This window comes from Dendropsophus ebraccatus, chromosome 13 (genome assembly GCF_027789765.1).
Source record: "Dendropsophus ebraccatus isolate aDenEbr1 chromosome 13, aDenEbr1.pat, whole genome shotgun sequence".
NCBI lineage: Eukaryota > Metazoa > Chordata > Amphibia > Anura > Hylidae > Dendropsophus > Dendropsophus ebraccatus.
In genome coordinates, this window is record NC_091466.1 from 83,408,531 (window position 1) to 83,427,981 (window position 19,451).

The window sequence follows — 19,451 nt, forward strand, 5'->3', positions numbered from 1 at the left end:
GAGGCGCGTGGTAGCCTGGGCCGGAGTGGCGCGTGGTAGCCTGGGCCGGAGCAGTGTGTGGTAGCCTGGGCCGGAGCGGCGCGTGGTAGCCTGGGCCGGAGCAGCGTGTGGTAGCCTGGGCCGGAGCAGCGTGTGGTAGCCTGGGCCGGAGCGGCGTGTGGTAGCCTGGGCCGGAGAGGCGCGTGGTAGCCTGGGCCGGAGTGGCGCCTGGGCCGGAGCCAAGCTCTGGGTCTGGGCTGGAGCTGCGTGCTGAGCATGGGCCGTTCTGCAGTCTTGTATTGTATTGTATATACAGGGCTGACCCTGCTGGTAGCCTGGCTGGGCCGGAGCGACTTACCTTTTCCTCTATGAAGCGCCTCTCCGCAGTGGAAAGAGTTTCTTGATGATCTTTTTTGGCTTTGAGGAGACTGTTCTTAATCTGCAGAGAGAATATGTGAATGAGTGATGGCCATCCTCAGTAGTCGATGTCTGGGGGATACTGGGTTGGCAGTAACCTCATCTAGTTCCCTCTCCAGTTCAGCCTTCTGTCTGCGGAACTCCTTCATCTTCCTGAATTCGTGCTGGATGACCTGCATCTCATGGGCTCGACGGGAACACTCCCCTTCCAGGCCAGAAATCTGCTCCTTATAGGTCTCCACCTAGGACAGAATTCTTAAGTTATTGTGTAGCTGTGGTGTCAGAGGACGAGACATGACTCCTGGAGAGTGGACAATAACTCCCAGCATCACATCAGTGAATGGCTACTGAAGATCCAGCTCTTATACTAAGAGTGCATAGCTCCTATGACCAAAGCTCTGCTGAAAACCAGGACCATTCTGTGGGGATGAGGGACTGAAACCAGGGAGACGTGACAAAGTAGTAGTCTAGGAGCTACAGAACATAGGTAATCAGAGCCCAGCAAGGAAAGTGGCTACAAGTCTCCCCGACCTAACAGGGTACCTTGGGCTACTGCCTATCACCTCTTGTCAGCTTGCTCATGAAAACTTCTAGAATAGAGAGAGAAGTCTTAGCGGAACACAGTGATCTTATGGGTGCTGCACTCACCAGCCGCGCTCGCTCTTCCTCCGCCATTCTCTTCTGCGTTATCAGCCGCTGCTGCAGTTTCTCAATCTTTAAAAGAAAATGTGTGAATGGTTATGGCAGCCGTGATCCGGCCTCAATGCTGCACAACCTGCCCAAGAGGATAAGAAACCATGATGGACAGTGTGTGCTCTGGTATGGTGACCCCCAGGGTAGATGCCAGCAGAAAGTTCATCCACCTTGAGCTTTACACTCTACACCAGACTCTCTGGCGCCCTCACAGATGTCAGGATGAATACAGCCACTTTACATTTATCTAATTTTTGTTTTATAACATAATATGTGCCATAATCTGCAGCCCAGGTTAAGGTATTTCTCTGTCTATGGAGCGGTGTGGGGGCTTGGAAAGTGGGGAACATAAGTATTTGATATGCTCCCGATTTTGCAAGTTTTCCCACCTACAGAGAATGAAGAGATCTGTAGAGATGAGCACTAATTGGGCATGTTTCAAAGCTTCAGATTGTATCCCCAGCCGCCCTAGTATCCCTGCCCGCCCTGGTATCCCCGGCCACACTCATATCCCCGGCTGTACTAGTATCCCCGGCTGTACTAGTATCCCCGGCCGCCCTAGTATCTCTGGCCACACTCTTATCCCCGGCCGCCCTAGTATCCCTGGCCACACTCATATCCACGGCCACACTCATATCCCCGGCTGTACTAGTATCCCCGGCTGTACTAGTATCCCCGGCCGCCCTAGTATCTCTGGCCACACTCTTATCCCCGGCCGCCCTAGTATCCCTGGCCACACTCATATACACGGCCACACTCATATCCCCGGCTGTACTAGTATCCCCGGCTGTACTAGTATCCCCGGCCGCCCTAGTATCTCTGGCCACACTCTTATCCCCGGCCGCCCTAGTATCCCTGGCCGCCCTGGTATCCCCGGCCACACTCATATCCCAGGCTGTACTAGTATCCCCGGCTGTACTAGTATCCCCAGCCGCCCTAGTATCCCTGGCCACACTCTTATCCCCGGCTGCCCTAGTATCCCTGGCCGCCCTGGTATCCCCGGCCACACTCATATCCCCGGCTGTACTAGTATCCCCGGCTGTACTAGTATCCCCGGCCGCACTAGTATCTCTGGCCACACTCATATCCCCGGCTGTACTAGTATCCCCGGCTGTACTAGTATCCCCGGCCGCACTAGTATCTCTGGCCACACTCTTATCCCCGGCCGCCCTAGTATCCCTGGCCACACTCGTATCCACGGCCACACTCATATCCCCGGCTGTACTAGTATCCCCGGCTGTACTAGTATCCCCGGCTGCACTAGTATCTCTGGCCACACTCGTATCCACGGCCACACTCATATCCCCGGCTGTACTAGTATCCCCGGCTGTACTAGTATCCCCGGCCGCCCTAGTATCCCTGGCCACACTCGTTTCCCCGGCCGCCCTAGTATCCCTGGCCACACTCGTATCCCCGGCCATACTCATATCCCCGGCTGTACTAGTATCCCTGGCCACACTCATATCCCCGGCTGTACTAGTATCCCTGGCCACACTCATATCCCCGGCTGTACTAGTATCCCTGGCCGCCCCTGTATCCCTGGCCACACTCTTATCCCCAGCCACACTCGTATCCCCGGCTGTACTAGTATCCCCGGCCGCCCCTGTATACCTGGCCACACTCGTATCCCCGGCTACACTCGTATCCCGGACTGTAGTAGTATCCCTGGCCACACTCTTATCCCCGGCCGCACTAGTATCCCCGGCTGTACTAGTATCCCCGGCCGCCCCTGTATACCTGGCCACACTTGTATCCCCGACTGTACTAGTATCCCTGGCCACCAGTGGCGGATTAAATGTACTCTGGGCCCCGGGCTGTCCACCCAACCTGGCCCCCCCCCCCAGTCAATTCGCCCACATTATAATCTGCTACTGCGTCCCCCCCCCCCCCCCCACCACCACTGTCCCCAATAAACACTGCCTGCCTCCCCTCCCTGCTGGCCCCAATAAACATAATGTTTGGTCCCTTGCTGCTACCCCCAGTAAGCATTACCCACCCCACCTCCACTGCCCCCAATAAACATATTGCCACCTCACCTGGTCCCCTGATGTTGCCCCCCCAAGGTCACAGCAGCACAGAGGATGTCAGGAGAGGAGGGTGCTGATCTTATAGGAGAGGACCGAGCAGCACAGAGGATGTCAGGAGAGGAGGGTGTTGATCTATAGGGGAGGTCCCAGCAGCACAGAGGATGTCAGGAGAGGAGGGTGCTAATCCTATAGGAGATAGTCCCCCTTTATAGATGGTCTCCCTCTTTCCCCCTCTATAGATGGTCCCCCCTCTATCCCCCCTCTTATAGATGGTCCCCCTCTTTCCCCCCTTATAGATGGTCCCCCTCTTTCCCCCCTTATAGATGGTCCCCCTCTTCCCCCCTTATAGATGGTCCCCCTCTTTCCCCCCTTATAGATGGTCTCCCTCTTCCCCCCTTATAGATGGTCCCCCTCTTCCCCCCTTATAGATGGTCCCCCTCTTTCCCCCCTTATAGATGGTCCCCCTCTTTCCCTCTTTATAGCTGGTCCCCCTCTTTCCCCCTCTATAGATGGTCCCCCTCTTCCCTCTCCCCCCTTATAGCTGGTCCTCTTCCCCCCCTTATAGCTGGTCCCCCTCTTTCCCCCCTTATAGCTGGTCCTCCTTTCCCCCCTTATAGCTGGTCCCCCTCTTCCCTCTTCCCCCTTATAGCTGGTCCCCCTCTTCCCTCTCCCCCCTTATAGCTGGTCCCCCTCTTCCCTCTCCCCCCTTATAGCTGGTCCCCCTCTTCCCTCTCCCCCCCTTATAGCTGGTCCTCCTTTCCCCCCTTATAGATGGTCCCCCTCTTTCCCCCCTTATAGATGGTCCCCCTCTTCCCCCCTTATAGATGGTCCCCCTCTTCCCCCCTTATAGATGGTCCCCCTCTCCCCCCTTATAGCTGGTCCTCCTTTCCCCCCTTATAGATGGTCCCCCTCTTTCCCCCCTTATAGATGGTCCCCCTCTTCCCCCCTTATAGATGGTCCCCCTCTTCCCCCCTTATAGATGGTCCCCCTCTTCCCCCCTTATAGATGGTCCCCCTCTTCCCCCCTTATAGATGGTCGCCCTCTCCCCCCTTATAGCTGGTCCTCCTTTCCCCCCTTATAGATGGTCCCCCTCTTTCCCCCCTTATAGATGGTCCCCCTCTTCCCCCCTTATAGATGGTCCCCCTCTTCCCCCCTTATAGATGGTCCCCCTATCCCCCCTTATAGCTGGTCCTCCTTTCCCCCCTTATAGATGGTCCCCCTCTTTCCCCCCTTATAGATGGTCCCCCTCTTCCCCCCTTATAGATGGTCCCCCTCTTCCCCCCTTATTGCTGGTCCCCCTATCCCCCCTTATAGCTGGTCCTCCTTTCCCCCCTTATAGATGGTCCCCCTCTTTCCCCCCTTATAGATGGTCCCCCTCTTCCCCCCCTTATAGATGGTCCCCCTCTCCCCCCTTATGGATAGTCCCCCTCTCCCCCCCCCCTTTATAGATGCCCCCCAGTGAGTAAATAACACAAAATATAACTCACCTACCCTGCGTTCCCCCGTCGATCCTCTCTCCGGCTGCCTCCGTCTGATGCGCGGCTGCTGGGGGTGTCCGGTCCTCTCCCCGGCAGCGCACGCATCACACAGCTCCTAGTGCCACCTGGGCCCTGACTTCCGGTACGTGCGCTCCCAGTACAGGGCCCCAGGCGGCACGAGGAGCTGTGTGATGCGTGCGCTGCCGGGGAGAGGACCGGACACACCCGGCAGCCGCGCATCAGACGGAGGCAGCCGGAGACTCTTGTGACCGCAAGCGAAACAATGCTTGCGGTCACAAGAGTGCAGTGGCGAGGGGGCCTCCCGGGCGGCATTATAATGTGGGCGGCAAGTCATGGGCCCCCCCGGAGCCTCGGGCCCCGGGCGGCCGCCCAAACCGCCTACATTATAATCCGCCATTGCTGGCCACACTCGTATCCCCGGCTGCACTAGTATCTCTGGCCACACTCGTATCCCCGGCTGCCCTGGCCACACTCGTGTCCCCGGTTGTACTAGTATACCTGGCCACACCCGTATCCCCGGCCACACTAGTATCCCTGGCCACACTCGTATCCCCGGCTGTACTAGTATCCCCGACCACATTAATATCCCCAGCTGTACTAGTATCCCCATCTACACTCGCATCCCCTGCCACCCTTGTATACCCGGCTGTACTGGTATCCCCGGCTGCACTCGTATCCCCAGCTGTACTAGTATCTCTGGCCACACTCGTATCCCCGGCTGCACTCGTATCTCCGGCTGCACTAATATCCCCGGCCACACCCGTATCTCCGGTTGTACTAGTATCCCTGGCCACACCCGTATCCCCGGCCACCAGTGTATACCTGGCCACACTCGTATCCCCAGCTGTACTAGTACCTCTGGCCACACTCGTATCCCCGGCTGTACTAGTATCCCCAGCTGTACTAATATCCCTGGCCACACTTGTATCCCCGGCTGTACTAGTATCCCTGGCCACACTCGTATCCCTGGCCACACTCGTATCCCTGGCCACACTCGTATCCCCGGCCACACTAGTATCCCCTGCTGTACTAGTATCCCCGACCATACTCGTATCCCCAGCTGTACTAGTATCCCTGGCAACACTCGTATGTCCGGCTGTACTAGTATCCCCAGCTACACTCTCATCCCCTGCCACCCTTGTATACCCAGCAGTACTGGTATCCCCGGCTGCACTCGTATCCCCAGCTGTACTAGTATCTCTGGCCACACTCGTATCCCCGGCTGCACTCGTATCTCTGGCTGCACTAATATCCCCGGCCACACTCGTATCTCCGGTTGTACTAGTATCCCTGGCCACATCCGTATCCCCGGCCACCAGTATATACCCGGCCACACTCGTATCCCCAGCTGTACTAGTACCTCTGGCCACACTCGTATCCCCGGCTGTACTAGTAACCCCGGCTGTACTAATATCCGTGGCCACACTTGTATCCCCGGTTGTACTAGTATCCCTGGCCACACTCTTATCCCCGGCTGTACTAGTATCCCTGGCCACACTCGTATCCCCGGCTGTACTAGTATCCCTGGTCACACTCGTATCCCCGGTTGTACTAGTATCCCTGGCCACACTCGTATCCCCGGCTGTACTAGTATCCCTGGCCACACTTGTGTCCCAGGTTGTACTAATATCCCTGTCCGTACTTGTATCCCCGGTTGTACAAGTATCCCCGGACACACTCTTATCCCCGGCTGTACTAGTATTCATGGCTGCATTCGTATCCCCAGCCATAAAAGTATCTCTGGCCACACTCGTATCCCCGGCCACACTAGTATCCCTGGCCACACTCGTATCCCCGGCTGTACTAGTATCCCCGGCTGTACTAGTTTCCCCGACCACACTCGTATCCCCAGCTGTACTAGTACCTCTGGCCACACTCGTATCCCCGGCTGTACTAGTATCCCCGGCTGAACTAGTATCCCTGGCCACACTCGTATCCCCGGCTGTACTAGTATCCCTGGCCACACTCGTATCCCCGGCTGTACTAGTATCTCCGGCTGTACTAGTATCTCCGGCCACACTCGTATCCCCGACTGTACTAGTATCCCTGGCCACACTTGTATCCCCGGTTGTACTAGTATCCCTGGCCACACTCGTATCCCCGGCTGTACTAGTATCCCTGGCCACACTCGTATCCCCGGCTGTACTAGTATCTCCGGCCACACTCGTATCCCCGACTGTACTAGTATCCCTGGCCACACTCGTATCCCCGGCTGTACTAGTATCCCTGACCACACTTGTATCCCCGGCTGCCCTGGCCACACTCGTGTCCCCGGTTGTACTAGTATCCCTGGCCACACTCGTATCCCCGGCCACACTAGTATCCCTGGCCACACTCGTATCCCCGGCTGTACTAGTATCCCCGGCTGTACTAGTATCCCCGACCACACTAATATCCCCAGTTGTACTAGTATAACCAGCTACACTCGCATCCCCTGCCACCCTTGTAAACCCGGCTGTACTGGTATCCCCGGCTGCACTCGTATCCCCAGCTGTACTAGTATCTCTGGCCACACTCGTATCCCCGGCTGCACTCGTATCTCCGGCTGCACTAATATCCCCGGCCACACTCGTATCTCCGGTTGTACTAGTATCCCTGGCCACACCCGTATCTCCGGTTGTACTAGTATCCCTGGCCACACCCGTATCCCCGGCCACCAGTGTATACCTGGCCACACTCGTATCCCCAGCTGTACTAGTACCTCTGGCCACACTCGTATCCCCGGCTGTACTAGTAACCCCGGCTGTACTAATATCCGTGGCCACACTTGTATCCCCGGTTGTACTAGTATCCCTGGCCACACTCTTATCCCCGGCTGTACTAGTATCCCTGGCCACACTCGTATCCCCGGCTGTACTAGTATCCCTGGTCACACTCGTATCCCTGGCTGTACTAGTATCCCTGGCCACACTTGTGTCCCCGGTTGTACTAGTATCCCTGTCCGTACTTGTATCCCCGGTTGTACAAGTATCCCCGGACACACTCTTATCCCCGGCTGTACTAGTATTCATGGCTGCATTCGTATCCCCAGCCATAAAAGTATCTCTGGCCACACTTGTATCCCCGGCCACACTAGTATCCCTGGCCACACTCGTATCCCCGGCTGTACTAGTATCCCCGGCTGTACTAGTTTCCCCGACCACACTCGTATCCCCAGCTGTACTAGTACCTCTGGCCACATTCGTATTCCCGGCTGTACTAGTATCCCCGGCTGTACTAATATCCCTGGCCACACTTGTATCCCCGGTTGTACTAGTATCCCTGGCCACACTCGTATCCCCGGCTGTACTAGTATCCCTGGCCACACTCGTATCCCCGGCTGTACTAGTATCTCCGGCCACACTCGTATCCCCGACTGTACTAGTATCCCTGGCCACACTCGTATCCCCGGCTGTACTAGTATCCCTGACCACACTTGTATCCCCGGCTGCCCTGGCCACACTCGTGTCCCCGGTTGTACTAGTATCCCTGGCCACACTCGTATCCCCGGCCACACTAGTATCCCTGGCCACACTCGTATCCCCGGCCACACTAGTATCCCCGGCTGTACTAGTATCCCCGACCACACTAATATCCCCAGTTGTACTAGTATAACCAGCTACACTCGCATCCCCTGCCACCCTTGTATACCCGGCTGTACTGGTATCCCCGGCTGCACTCGTATCCCCAGCTGTACTCGTATCTCCGGCTGCACTAATATCCCCGGCCACACTCGTATCTCCGGTTGTACTAGTATCCCTGGCCACACCCGTATCTCTGGTTGTACTAGTATCCCTGGCCACACCCGTATCCCCGGCCACCAGTGTATACCTGGCCACACTCGTATCCCCAGCTGTACTAGTACCTCTGGCCACTCTCGTATCCCCGGCTGTACTAGTATCCCCGGCTGTACTAGTATCCCCAGCTGTACTAATATCCCTGGCCACACTTGTATCCCCGGCCACACTAGTATCCCTGGCCACACTCGTATCCCCGGCCACACTAGTATCCCCGGCCGTACTAGTATCCCCGACCACACTCGTATCCCCAGCTGTACTAGTATCCCTGGCAACACTCGTATGCCCGGCTGTACTAGTATCCCCAGCTACACTCTCATCCCCTGCCACCCTTGTATACCCAGCTGTACTGGTATCCCCGGCTGCACTCGTATCCCCGGCTGCACTCGTATCTCTGGCTGCACTAATATCCCCGGCCACACTCGTATCCCCAGCTGTACTAGTACCTCTGGCCACACTTGTATCCCCGGTTGTACTAGTATCCCTGGCCACACTCGTATCCCCGGCTGTACTAGTATCCCTGGCCACACTCGTATCCCGGCTGTACTAGTATCCCTGGCCACACTCGTATCCCCGGTTGTACTAGTATCCCTGGCCACACTCGTATCCCTGGCTGTACTAGTATCCCTGGCCACACTTGTGTCCCCGGTTGTACTAGTATCCCTGTCCGTACTTGTATCCCCGCTTGTACAAGTATCCCCGGACACACTCGTATCCCCGGCTGTACTAGTATTCATGGCTGCATTCGTATCCCCAGCCAGAATAGTATCTCTGGCCACACTCGTATCCCCGGCCACACTAGTATCCCTGGCCACACTCGTATCCCCGGCTGTACTCGTATCCCCGGCTGCACTCGTATCCCCGGCTGCACTCGTATCTCTGGCTGCACTAATATCCCCGGCCACACTCGTATCTCCGGTTGTACTAGTATCCCTGGCCACATCCGTATCCCCGGCCACCAGTGTATACCCGGCCACACTCGTATCCCCAGCTGTACTAGTACCTCTGGCCACACTTGTATCCCCGGTTGTATTAGTATCCCTGGCCACACTCGTATCCCCGGCTGTACTAGTATCCCTGGCCACACTCGTATCCCGGCTGTACTAGTATCCCTGGCCACACTCGTATCCCCGGATGTACTAGTATCCCTGGCCACACTCGTATCCCCGGCTGTACTAGTATCCCTGGCCACACTTGTGTCCCCGGTTGTACTAGTATCCCTGTCCGTACTTGTATCCCCGCTTGTACAAGTATCCCCGGACACACTCGTATCCCCGGCTGTACTAGTATTCATGGCTGCATTCGTATCCCCAGCCATAATAGTATCTCTGGCCACACTCGTATCCCCGGCCACACTAGTATCCCTGGCCACACTCGTATCCCCGGCTGTACTAGTATCCCCGGCTGTACTAGTATCCCCGACCACACTCGTATCCCCAGCTGTACTAGTATCCCTGGCAACACTCGTATGCCCGGCTGTACTAGTATCCCCAGCTACACTCTCATCCCCTGCCACCCTTGTATACCCAGCTGTACTGGTATCCCCGGCTGCACTCGTATCCCCAGCTGTACTAGTATCTCTGGCCACACTCGTATCCCCGGCTGCACTCGCATCTCCGGTTGTACTAGTATCCCTGGCCACACCCGTATCCCCGGCCACCAGTGTATATCCGGCCACACTCGTATCCCCAGCTGTACTAGTACCTCTGGCCACACTCGTATCCCCGGCTGTACTAGTATCCCCGGCTGTACTAATATCCCTGGCCACACTTGTATCCCCGGTTGTACTAGTATCCCTGGACACACTCGTATCCCCGGCTGTACTAGTATCCCTGGCCACACTCGTATCCCCGGCTGTACTAGTATCCCCGGCTGTATTAATATCCCTGGCCACACTTGTATCCCCGGTTGTACTAGTATCTCTGGCCACACTCGTATCTCCGGCTGTACTAGTATCCCTGGCCACACTCGTATCCCCGGCTGTACTAGTATCCCTGGCCACACTCGTATCCCCGGCCACCAGTGTATACCCGGCCACACTCGTATTCCCGCCTGTACTAGTATCCCTGGCTACACTCGTATCCCCAGCTGTACTAGTATCCCTGGCCACACTAGTATCCCCGGCTGTACTAGTATTCATGGCTGCATTCGTATCCCCAGCCATACTAGTATCTCTGGCCACACTCGTATGTCCGGCTGTACTAGTATCCCTGGCGACACTCGTATCCCAAGCTGTACTAGTATCCCTGGCCACACTCGTATCCCCGGCTGTACTAGAATCTCTGCCCACACTCGTATCTCTGGTCACACTCGTATCACCGGCTGTACTAGTATCCCCGGCTGTACTAATATCCCTGGCCACACTTGTATCCCCGGTTGTACTAGTATCCCTGGCCACACTCGTATCCCCGGCTGTACTAGTATCCCTGGCCACACTCGTATCCCCAGCTGTACTAGTATCCCTGGCCACACTAGTATCCCCGGCTGTACTAGTATTCATGGCTGCATTCGTATCCCCAGCCATACTAGTATCTCTGGCCACACTCGTATGTCCGGCTGTACTAGTATCCCTGGCGACACTCGTATCCCAAGCTGTACTAGTATCCCTGGCCACACTCGTATCCCCGGCTGTACTAGAATCTCTGCCCACACTCGTATCTCTGGCCACACTCGTATCCCCGGCTGTACTAGTATCCCCGGCTGTACTAATATCCCTGGCCACACTTGTATCCCCGGTTGTACTAGTTTCCCTGGCCACACTCGTATCCCCGGCTGTACTAGTATCCCTGGCCACACTCGTATCCCCGGCTGTACTAGTATCTCCGGCCACACTCGTATCCCCGACTGTACTAGTATCCCTGGCCACACTCGTATCCCCGGCTGTACTAGTATCCCTGACCACACTTGTATCCCCGGCTGCCCTGGCCACACTCGTGTCCCCGGTTGTACTAGTATCCCTGGCCACACTCGTATCCCCGGCCACACTAGTATCCCTGGCCACACTCGTATCCCCGGCTGTACGAGTATAACTGCCCACACTCGTATCCCCAGCTGTACGAGTATAACTGGCCACACTCGTATCCCCGACTCTACTAGTAACCCTGGACACACTCATATCCCCAGCTCTATTAGTATCCCAGTCTGCACTCGTATTCCCGGCTCTACTAGTATGTCTGGCCACACTCGTATCCCCAACTGTACTAGTATCCCTGGCCACACTCGTATCCCCGGCTGTACTAGTATCTCTGGCAACACTCGTATCTCCGGCTGTACTAGTATCCCTGGCCACACTCGTATCCCCGGCTGTACTAGTATCCCTGGCCACACTCGTATCCCCGGTTGTAATAGAATCTCTGGCCACACTAGTATCTCTGGCTGTACTAGTATCCCTGGCCACACTCATATCCCTGGCTGCACTAGTATCCCCGGCCGCACTAGTATCCCTGGCCGCACTAGTATCCCCGGCCGCACTAGTATCCCTGGCCACACTCGTATCCCCGGCCACCACTGTATACCCGGCCACACTCTTATCTCCGGCTGTACTACTATCTCTGGCCACACTCGTATCCCCAGCTGTACTAGTATCCCCGGCCACACTCGTATTCCCGCCTGTACTAGTATCCCTGGCCACACTCGTATCCCTGGCTGTACTAATATCCCCGGCCGCACTCGTATCCCCGGCTGTACTAGTATCTCTGGCCACACTTGTACCCCCGGTTGTACTAGTATCCCTGGCCACACCCGTATCCCCGCTTGTACTAGTATCCCTGTCCGTACTTCTATCCCCGGTTGTACTAGTATCCCTGGCCACACTCGTCTCCCCGGCTGTACTAGTATGCCTGGCCACACTCGTATCCCCGGTTGTACTAGTATCCCTGGCCACACTTATATTCCCAGCCGCACTAGTATCCCCGGCCGCACTAGTATCCCCGGCTGTACTAGTATCCCTGGCTGCACTCGTATCCCTGGCTGTACTCGTATCCCGGCCATACTAGTATCTCTGGCCACACTCGTATCTCCGGCTGTACTAGTATCCCTGGCTGTACTAGTAACCCTGGCTGTACTAGTATCCCCGGCTGCACTCGTATCCCCGGCTGCACTCGTATCCCTGGCCACACTTGTATCCCCGGCCGTACTAGTATCCCCGGACGTCATTGTATACCCGGCCGCACTCGTATCCCTGGCTGTACTAGTATCACCGGCCACACTTGCATCCCCAGCCGCCCTTGTATAACCGGCCACACTCGTATCCCCAGCTCTACTAGTATCCCCGTCTGCACTCGTATCCCCGGACGTACTAGTAACTCTGGCCACACTCGTATCCCCAGCTGCACTAGTATCCCCGGATGTACAAGTATCTCTGTCCACGCTCGTATCCCCAGCTGTACTAGTATCACTAGCCACTCATATCCCCGGCTGTACTAGTATTCCTGGCCACACTCGTTTCCCCGTCCGCCCCTGTATACACGGCCGCACTCGTATCCCCGACTGTACTAGTATCTCTGGCCACACTCGTATCCCCGACTGTACTAGTATCCCTGGCCACATTCGTATCCCCGGTTGTACTAGTATCCCTGGCCACACTCGTATCCTGGCTGTACTAGTATCCCTGGCCACACTCATATCCCCGGCTGTACTAGTATCCCTGGCCACACTTGTATCCCCGGCCACACTTGTATCCCCGGCTGTACTAGTATCCTTGGCCACACTCGCATCCCCTGCTGTACTAGTATCCCCGGCCGCACTAGTATCCCCGGCCGCACTAGTATCCCCGGCCGCACTAGTATCCCCGGCCGCACTAGTATCCCCGGCCGCACTAGTATCCCCGGCCACACTCGTATCCCCGGCCGTACTAGTATCCCTGGCCACACTCGTATCCCCGCCTGTACTAGTATCCCCGACCACACTCGTATCCCCGGACGTTCTAGTAACTCTGGCCACACTCGTATCCCCGGCTGCACTAGTATCCCCGGATGTACTAGTATTTCTGGCCACACTCATATCCCCAGCTGTATTAGTATCCCTGGCCACATTCGTTTCCCCGGCCGCCCCTGTATACACGGCCACACTCGTATCCCCGGCTGTACTAGTATCCCTGGCCACTCTAGTATCCCTGGCCACACTCGTATCCCCGGTTGTACTAGTCTCCCTGGCCACAGTCGTATCCCCGGCTGTACTAGTATCCCCGGCTGCACTCGTATCCTTGGTTGTACTAGTATCCCTGGCCACACTCGTATCCTCCGTTGTACTAGTATCCCTGGCAACACTCGTATCCCCAGTTGTACTAGTATCCCTGGCCGCACTTGTATCCCCGGTTGTACTAGTATCCCCGGCCACACTCATATCCCTGGCTGTACTAGTATTCCTGGCCACACTCGTATCCCCAGCCGCCCTAGTATCTCTGGCCACTCATATCCCCGACTGTACTAGTATCCCCGGCTGTACTAGTATCCCTGGCCACACTCGTATCCCTGGCCACACTAGTATCCCCGGCCGCACTAGTATCTCTGGCCACACTTGTATCCCCGGCTGTACTAGTATCCCCGGCTGTACTAGTATCCCTGGCCACACTCATATCCCCGGTTGTACTAGTATCCCTGGCCACACTTGTATCCCTGGCCACACTTGTATCCCTGGCCACACAAGTATCCCTGGCCGCACTAGTATCCCCAGCCACACTAGTTTCTCTGGCCACACTTGTATCCCCGGCTGTACTAGTATCCCCGGCTGTACAAGTATCCCTGGCCACACTCGTATCCCCGGCTGCACTAGTATCCCCGGCTGCACTAGTATCCCCGGCTGCACTAGTATCCCTGGCCCCACTCGTATCCCCAGCTGTACGAGTATTACTGGCCACACTCGTATCCCCAGCTCTACTAGTATCACCGACTGCATTCGTATCCCTGGCTGTACTAGTATCTCTGGCCACAATCGTATCCCCAGCTGTACTAGTATCACTAGCCACTCATATCCCCGGCTGTAGTAGTATTCCTGGCCACACTCGTTTTCCTGGACGCCCCTGTATACACGGCTGCACTCGTATCCCCAACTGTACTAGTATCCCTGGCCACACTCATGTCCCCGGCTGTACTAGTATCTCTGGCCACACTCGTATCTCCGGCTGTACTAGTATCCCTGGCCACACTCGTATCCCCGGCTGTACTAGTATCTCTGGCCACACACATATCTCAGGCTGTACTAGTATCCCTGGCCACACTCGTATCCCTGGCCACACTAGTATCCCCGGCCACACTACTATCCCCGGCCGCACTAGTATCCCCGGCCGCACTAGTATCCCCGGCCGCACTAGTATCCCCGGCCACACTCGTATCCCCGGCTGTAATAGTATCCCCGGCTGTACTAGTATCCCTGGCCACACTAGTATCCCCAGCCGCACTAGTATCCCCGGCTGCACTAGTATCCCTGGCCACACTCATATCCCCGGCTGTACTAGTATCCCTGGCCACACTCGTATCTCCGGCTGTACTAGTATCCCTGGCCACACTCTTATCCCTGGCCGCACTAGTATCCCTGGCCGCACTAGTATTCCCGGCCGCACTAGTATCTCTGGCCACACTCGTATCCCCGGCTGTACTAAAATCCCTGGCTGTTCTAGTATCCCCGTCTGTACTAGTATCCCCGGCTGTACTAGTATCCCCGGCCGCACTAGTATCCCCGGCCGCACTAGTATCTCTGGCCACACTCGTATCCCCGGCTGTACTAGTATCCCCGGCTGTACTAGTATCCCCGGCTGTACTAGTATCCCTGCCCGCACTAGTATCCCCGGCCGCACTAGTATCTCTGGCCACACTCGTATCCCCGGCTGTACTAGTATCCCCGGCTGTACTAGTATCCCTGGCTGTACTAGTATCTCTGGCCACACTCGTATCCCCAGGTGTACTAGTATCCCTAGCCACTCATATCCCCGGCTGTAGTAGTATTCCTGGCCACACTCGTTTTCCCGGACGCCCCTGTATACACGGCTGCACTCGTATCCCCAACTGTACTAGTATCCCTGGCCACACTCGTGTCCCCGGCTGTACTAGTATCTCTGGCCACACTCGTATCTCCGGCTGTACTAGTATCCCTGGCCACACTCGTATCCCCGGCTGTACTAGTATCTCTGGCCACACACATATCTCAGGCTGTACTAGTATCCCTGGCCACACTCGTGTCCCCGGCTGTACTAGTATCTCTGGCCGCACTAGTATCCCCGGCCGCACTAGTATCCCCGGCCACACTACTATCCCCGGCCGCACTAGTATCCCCGGCCGCACTAGTATCCCCGGCCGCACTAGTATCCCCTGCCGCACTAGTATCCCCGGCCGCACTAGTATCCCCAGCCACACTAGTATCTCTGGCCACACTTGTATCCCTGGCTGTACTAGCACCCCCGGCTGTACTAGTATCCCTGGCCACACTCGTATCCCCAGCTGCACTAGTATCCCCGGCCGCACTAGTATCCCCGGCCACACTACTATCCCCGGCCACACTAGTATCTCTGGCCGCACTAGTATCCCCGGCCGCACTAGTATCCCCGGCCGCACTAGTATCCCCGGCCACACTCGTATCCCCGGCTGTAATAGTATCCCCGGCTGTACTAGTATCCCTGGCCACACTAGTATCCCCAGCCGCACTAGTATCCCCGGCTGCACTAGTATCCCCGGCTGTACTAGTATCCCTGGCTGCACTCGAATCCCTGGCCACCACTGTATACCCGGCCACACTAGTGTCCCCGGCTGTAATAGTATCCCCAGCTGTACTAGTAGCCCTGGCCACACTCATATCCCCGGCTGTACTAGTATCCCTGGCCACACTCATATCCCCGGCTGTACTAGTATCCCTGGCCACACTCGTATCTCCGGCTGTACTAGTATCCCTGGCCACACTCGTATCCCTGGCCGCACTAGTATCCCTGGCCGCACTAGTATCCCTGGCCGCACTAGTATCCCTGGATGCACTAGTATCCCCGGCCGCACTAGTATCTCTGGCCACACTCGTATCCCCGGCTGTACTAGTATCCCCGGCTGTACTAGTATCCCCGGCTGTACTAGTATCCCTGGCCGCACTAGTATCCCCGGCCGCACTAGTATCTCTGACCACACTCGTATCCCCGGCTGTACTAGTATCCCCGGCTGTACTAGTATCCCTGGCCACACTCATATCCCCGGTTGTACTAGTATCCCTGGCCGCACTCGTATCCCTGGCCGCACTAGTATCCCCAGCCACACTAGTATCTCTGGCCACACTTGTATCCCCGGCTGTACTAGTACCCCCGGCTGTACTAGTATCCCTGGCCACACTCGTATCCCCGGCTGCACTAGTATCCCCGGCTGCACTAGTATCCCTGGCCACACTCGTATCCCCAGCTGTACGAGTATAACTGGCCACACTCGTATCCCCAGCTCTACTAGTATCACCGTCTGCACTCGTATCCCTGGCTGTACTAGTATCTCTGGCCACACTCGTATCCCCAGCTGTACTAGTATCCCGGCCACACTCGTATCCCTGGCTGTAATAGTATCCCCGGCTGTACTAGTATCCCCGGCCACACTCGTATCCCCGGCTGTAATAGTATCCCCGGCTGTACTAGTATCCCTGGCCACACTAGTATCCCCAGCCGCACTAGTATCCCCGGCTGCACAAGTATCCCTGGCTGTACTAGTATCCCTGGCCGCACTCGAATCCCTGGCCACCACTGTATACCCGGTCACACTCGTGTCCCCGGCTGTAATAGTATCCCCGGCTGTAGTAGTAGCCCTGGCCACATTAGTATCCCCAGCCGCACTAGTATCCCCGGCTGCACTAGTATCCCTGGTGTCAGGAACAATCCCACCGCTGCCACCAATTTGTCAGGAACAATCCCACCGCTGCCACCAATTTGTCACGACCACGCGCGCCAACCTGCGCCGGCCCTGACAAGGGGGAGGGGAGTCCTAACCACACCAGGCGGAAAGGATCTAAAACAAGGATCAAAAAGGGGGGGGGGAGAAGGACAAGACAAGGGAATCAAAGGAACTTGGGGCTCTGGACTCCCCTGGGTTGCTCTAGCCCTACAGGTCGATTCACCTCACGCACTCACGCTTTACGCCCTGCTCCCGGGCCGTAACTCGAGCGTAAATCGCCGCCTTCCGCACACCCAGACACCAGACACCCACTTGGCCACGAACACTGCCTGCTCGTTGGCCAACACAAACACGACACTTCGCTATATCTGGACCCACCAGTCGCTGTCATACACGTGAGCCCACTGACCGCAGCCAGACACACATCCACGAAGCACGCACACAGAACCTTGCTATGTTGGGACCCACCGGCTGTCGTCAAACACGTGACCTTCCAGCCGCTGCCAGACACCCAAACACAACATACATACACAACTTTGCTGCCACCACCCTATCTATTACCTTACTGGGGAGACAGGGAACCCCAAGAGTGTTCCACTCGCCAGCAGACACACCCACACGGTAGAGTAAGCCACCCGGTCATACACTATACGGTCACACACCGCACATGCACTCTTCCTGGAGCTAACTAGGTTCGTTTAGGCTACAAGACAAACCATCAAACTTTTAGGTTTAATGCATTAAAATGGACAGTACTTGGTTACAAAAAGATGGTTACAAAAAGACATACAGACACTGCAAACAATGAAAACAAAAGGGATAAAATAAGAACGTTCTAATACTTAGCACAGGAAGCGTCGTATAGGTTCTTCCTTCCCAGGGGATTTGGGCTTAGAAAGTGGTGCACAAACCAATTCGATTGGATCCCCAACTTTGTGACCATTACATGTTCCCTAGGTCTCACTTTTATGTAAGACCTGAAAGGGTTGGGCTGAGGGCGTCACCTTACATCTGTAACTCAGCCCCTTTGGGCAGAGCTTCAGCTGCCCCCCTCAGCCCTCAAGGGAACACACTTGGACATATCAAAAAAGATACTTTCCCAGGCACCATATCAATGGTACGGGCCCCAGCCCTTCTTCATAATTCATATCTCGCCGTTCTGATTCCTGGCATATCAAACATCATATGCCTCGGACACTCAGAAGGTGAGATACCCCTTATGGCATGATGAGGACAGGTAGACCGGCCATGTTTGGACTCCCCGCGATGTCCTCATCATAACCGACGCTAGGAAATTGGTTCTGTGGCTCTATGTTTTATCTGTACCAAGTTATGGGAGATTTCATATTCCTATTCCTTTCCTCAAAGAGAGTTCACCCCCTGCTGGCATGGAGTCAGTGATCCCGCCTCAGAGGTGCGAAGTCAACACTCTAGTCACAATCTACTCCACCATCTCCTTTGCAGCTCCACGCTTATTGCCCCATGCAGAGAGACTTTTGGTCTTTTACACAGGGTAATCAGACGGCCTGACTCCCAGCTAATCAATAAGTCCATATGATTAACTTGCGTCAGCTATGGGTTATTGCTATTAGACTAAATCTATAAAATATCAATCACAATCTATAAAATATCCACTGCACGAATACATATAAACCACACCACACCTAAAACCACTTTACATATTCATGAATAAGGACAGGGCTGTCCATATTCCTTACACCTGGCCACACTCGTATCCCCGGCTGTACTAGTATCCCTGGCCACACTCATATCCCCGGTTGTACTAGTATCCCTGGCCGCACTCGTATCCCTGGCCGCACTAGTATCCCTGGCCGCACTAGTATCCCCAGCCACACTAGTATCTCTGGCCACATTTGTATCCCCGGCTGTACTAGTACCCCCGGCTGTACTAGTATCCCTGGCCACACTCGTATCCCCGGCTGCACTAGTATCCCCAGCTGCACTAGTATCCCTGGCCACACTCGTATCCCCAGCTGTACTAGTATCTCTGGCCACACTCGTATCCCCGGCTGTACTAGTATCCCCGGCTGTACTAATATCCCTGGCCACACTTGTATCCCCGGTTCTACTAGTATCTCTGGCCACACTCGTATCTCCGGCTGTACTAGTATCTCTGGCCACTCTCGTATCCCCGGCTGTACTAGTATCCCTGGCCACACTCGTATCCCCGGCTGTATTAGAATCTCTGGCCAC

General features: G+C 56.0%; 1 protein-coding gene across 2 annotated transcripts in view; it reads right to left on the reverse strand.

The window, feature by feature from the left end:
- Positions 1-19,451, reverse strand: part of BBOF1 (basal body orientation factor 1) — a 149,186-nt gene that overhangs the window by 84,816 nt on the left and 44,919 nt on the right. The window contains exons 3-5 of one of the 2 annotated variants that reach the window (XM_069950847.1): positions 1,045-1,110; positions 495-638; positions 338-418 (exon numbers count right to left, since the gene is read on the reverse strand). In XM_069950847.1, the coding sequence (XP_069806948.1) occupies positions 338-418; positions 495-638; positions 1,045-1,110 (291 nt within the window). The remainder of the gene's footprint in view (positions 1-337; positions 419-494; positions 639-1,044; positions 1,111-19,451) is intronic. The other variant, XM_069950848.1, reaches the window with a different exon arrangement.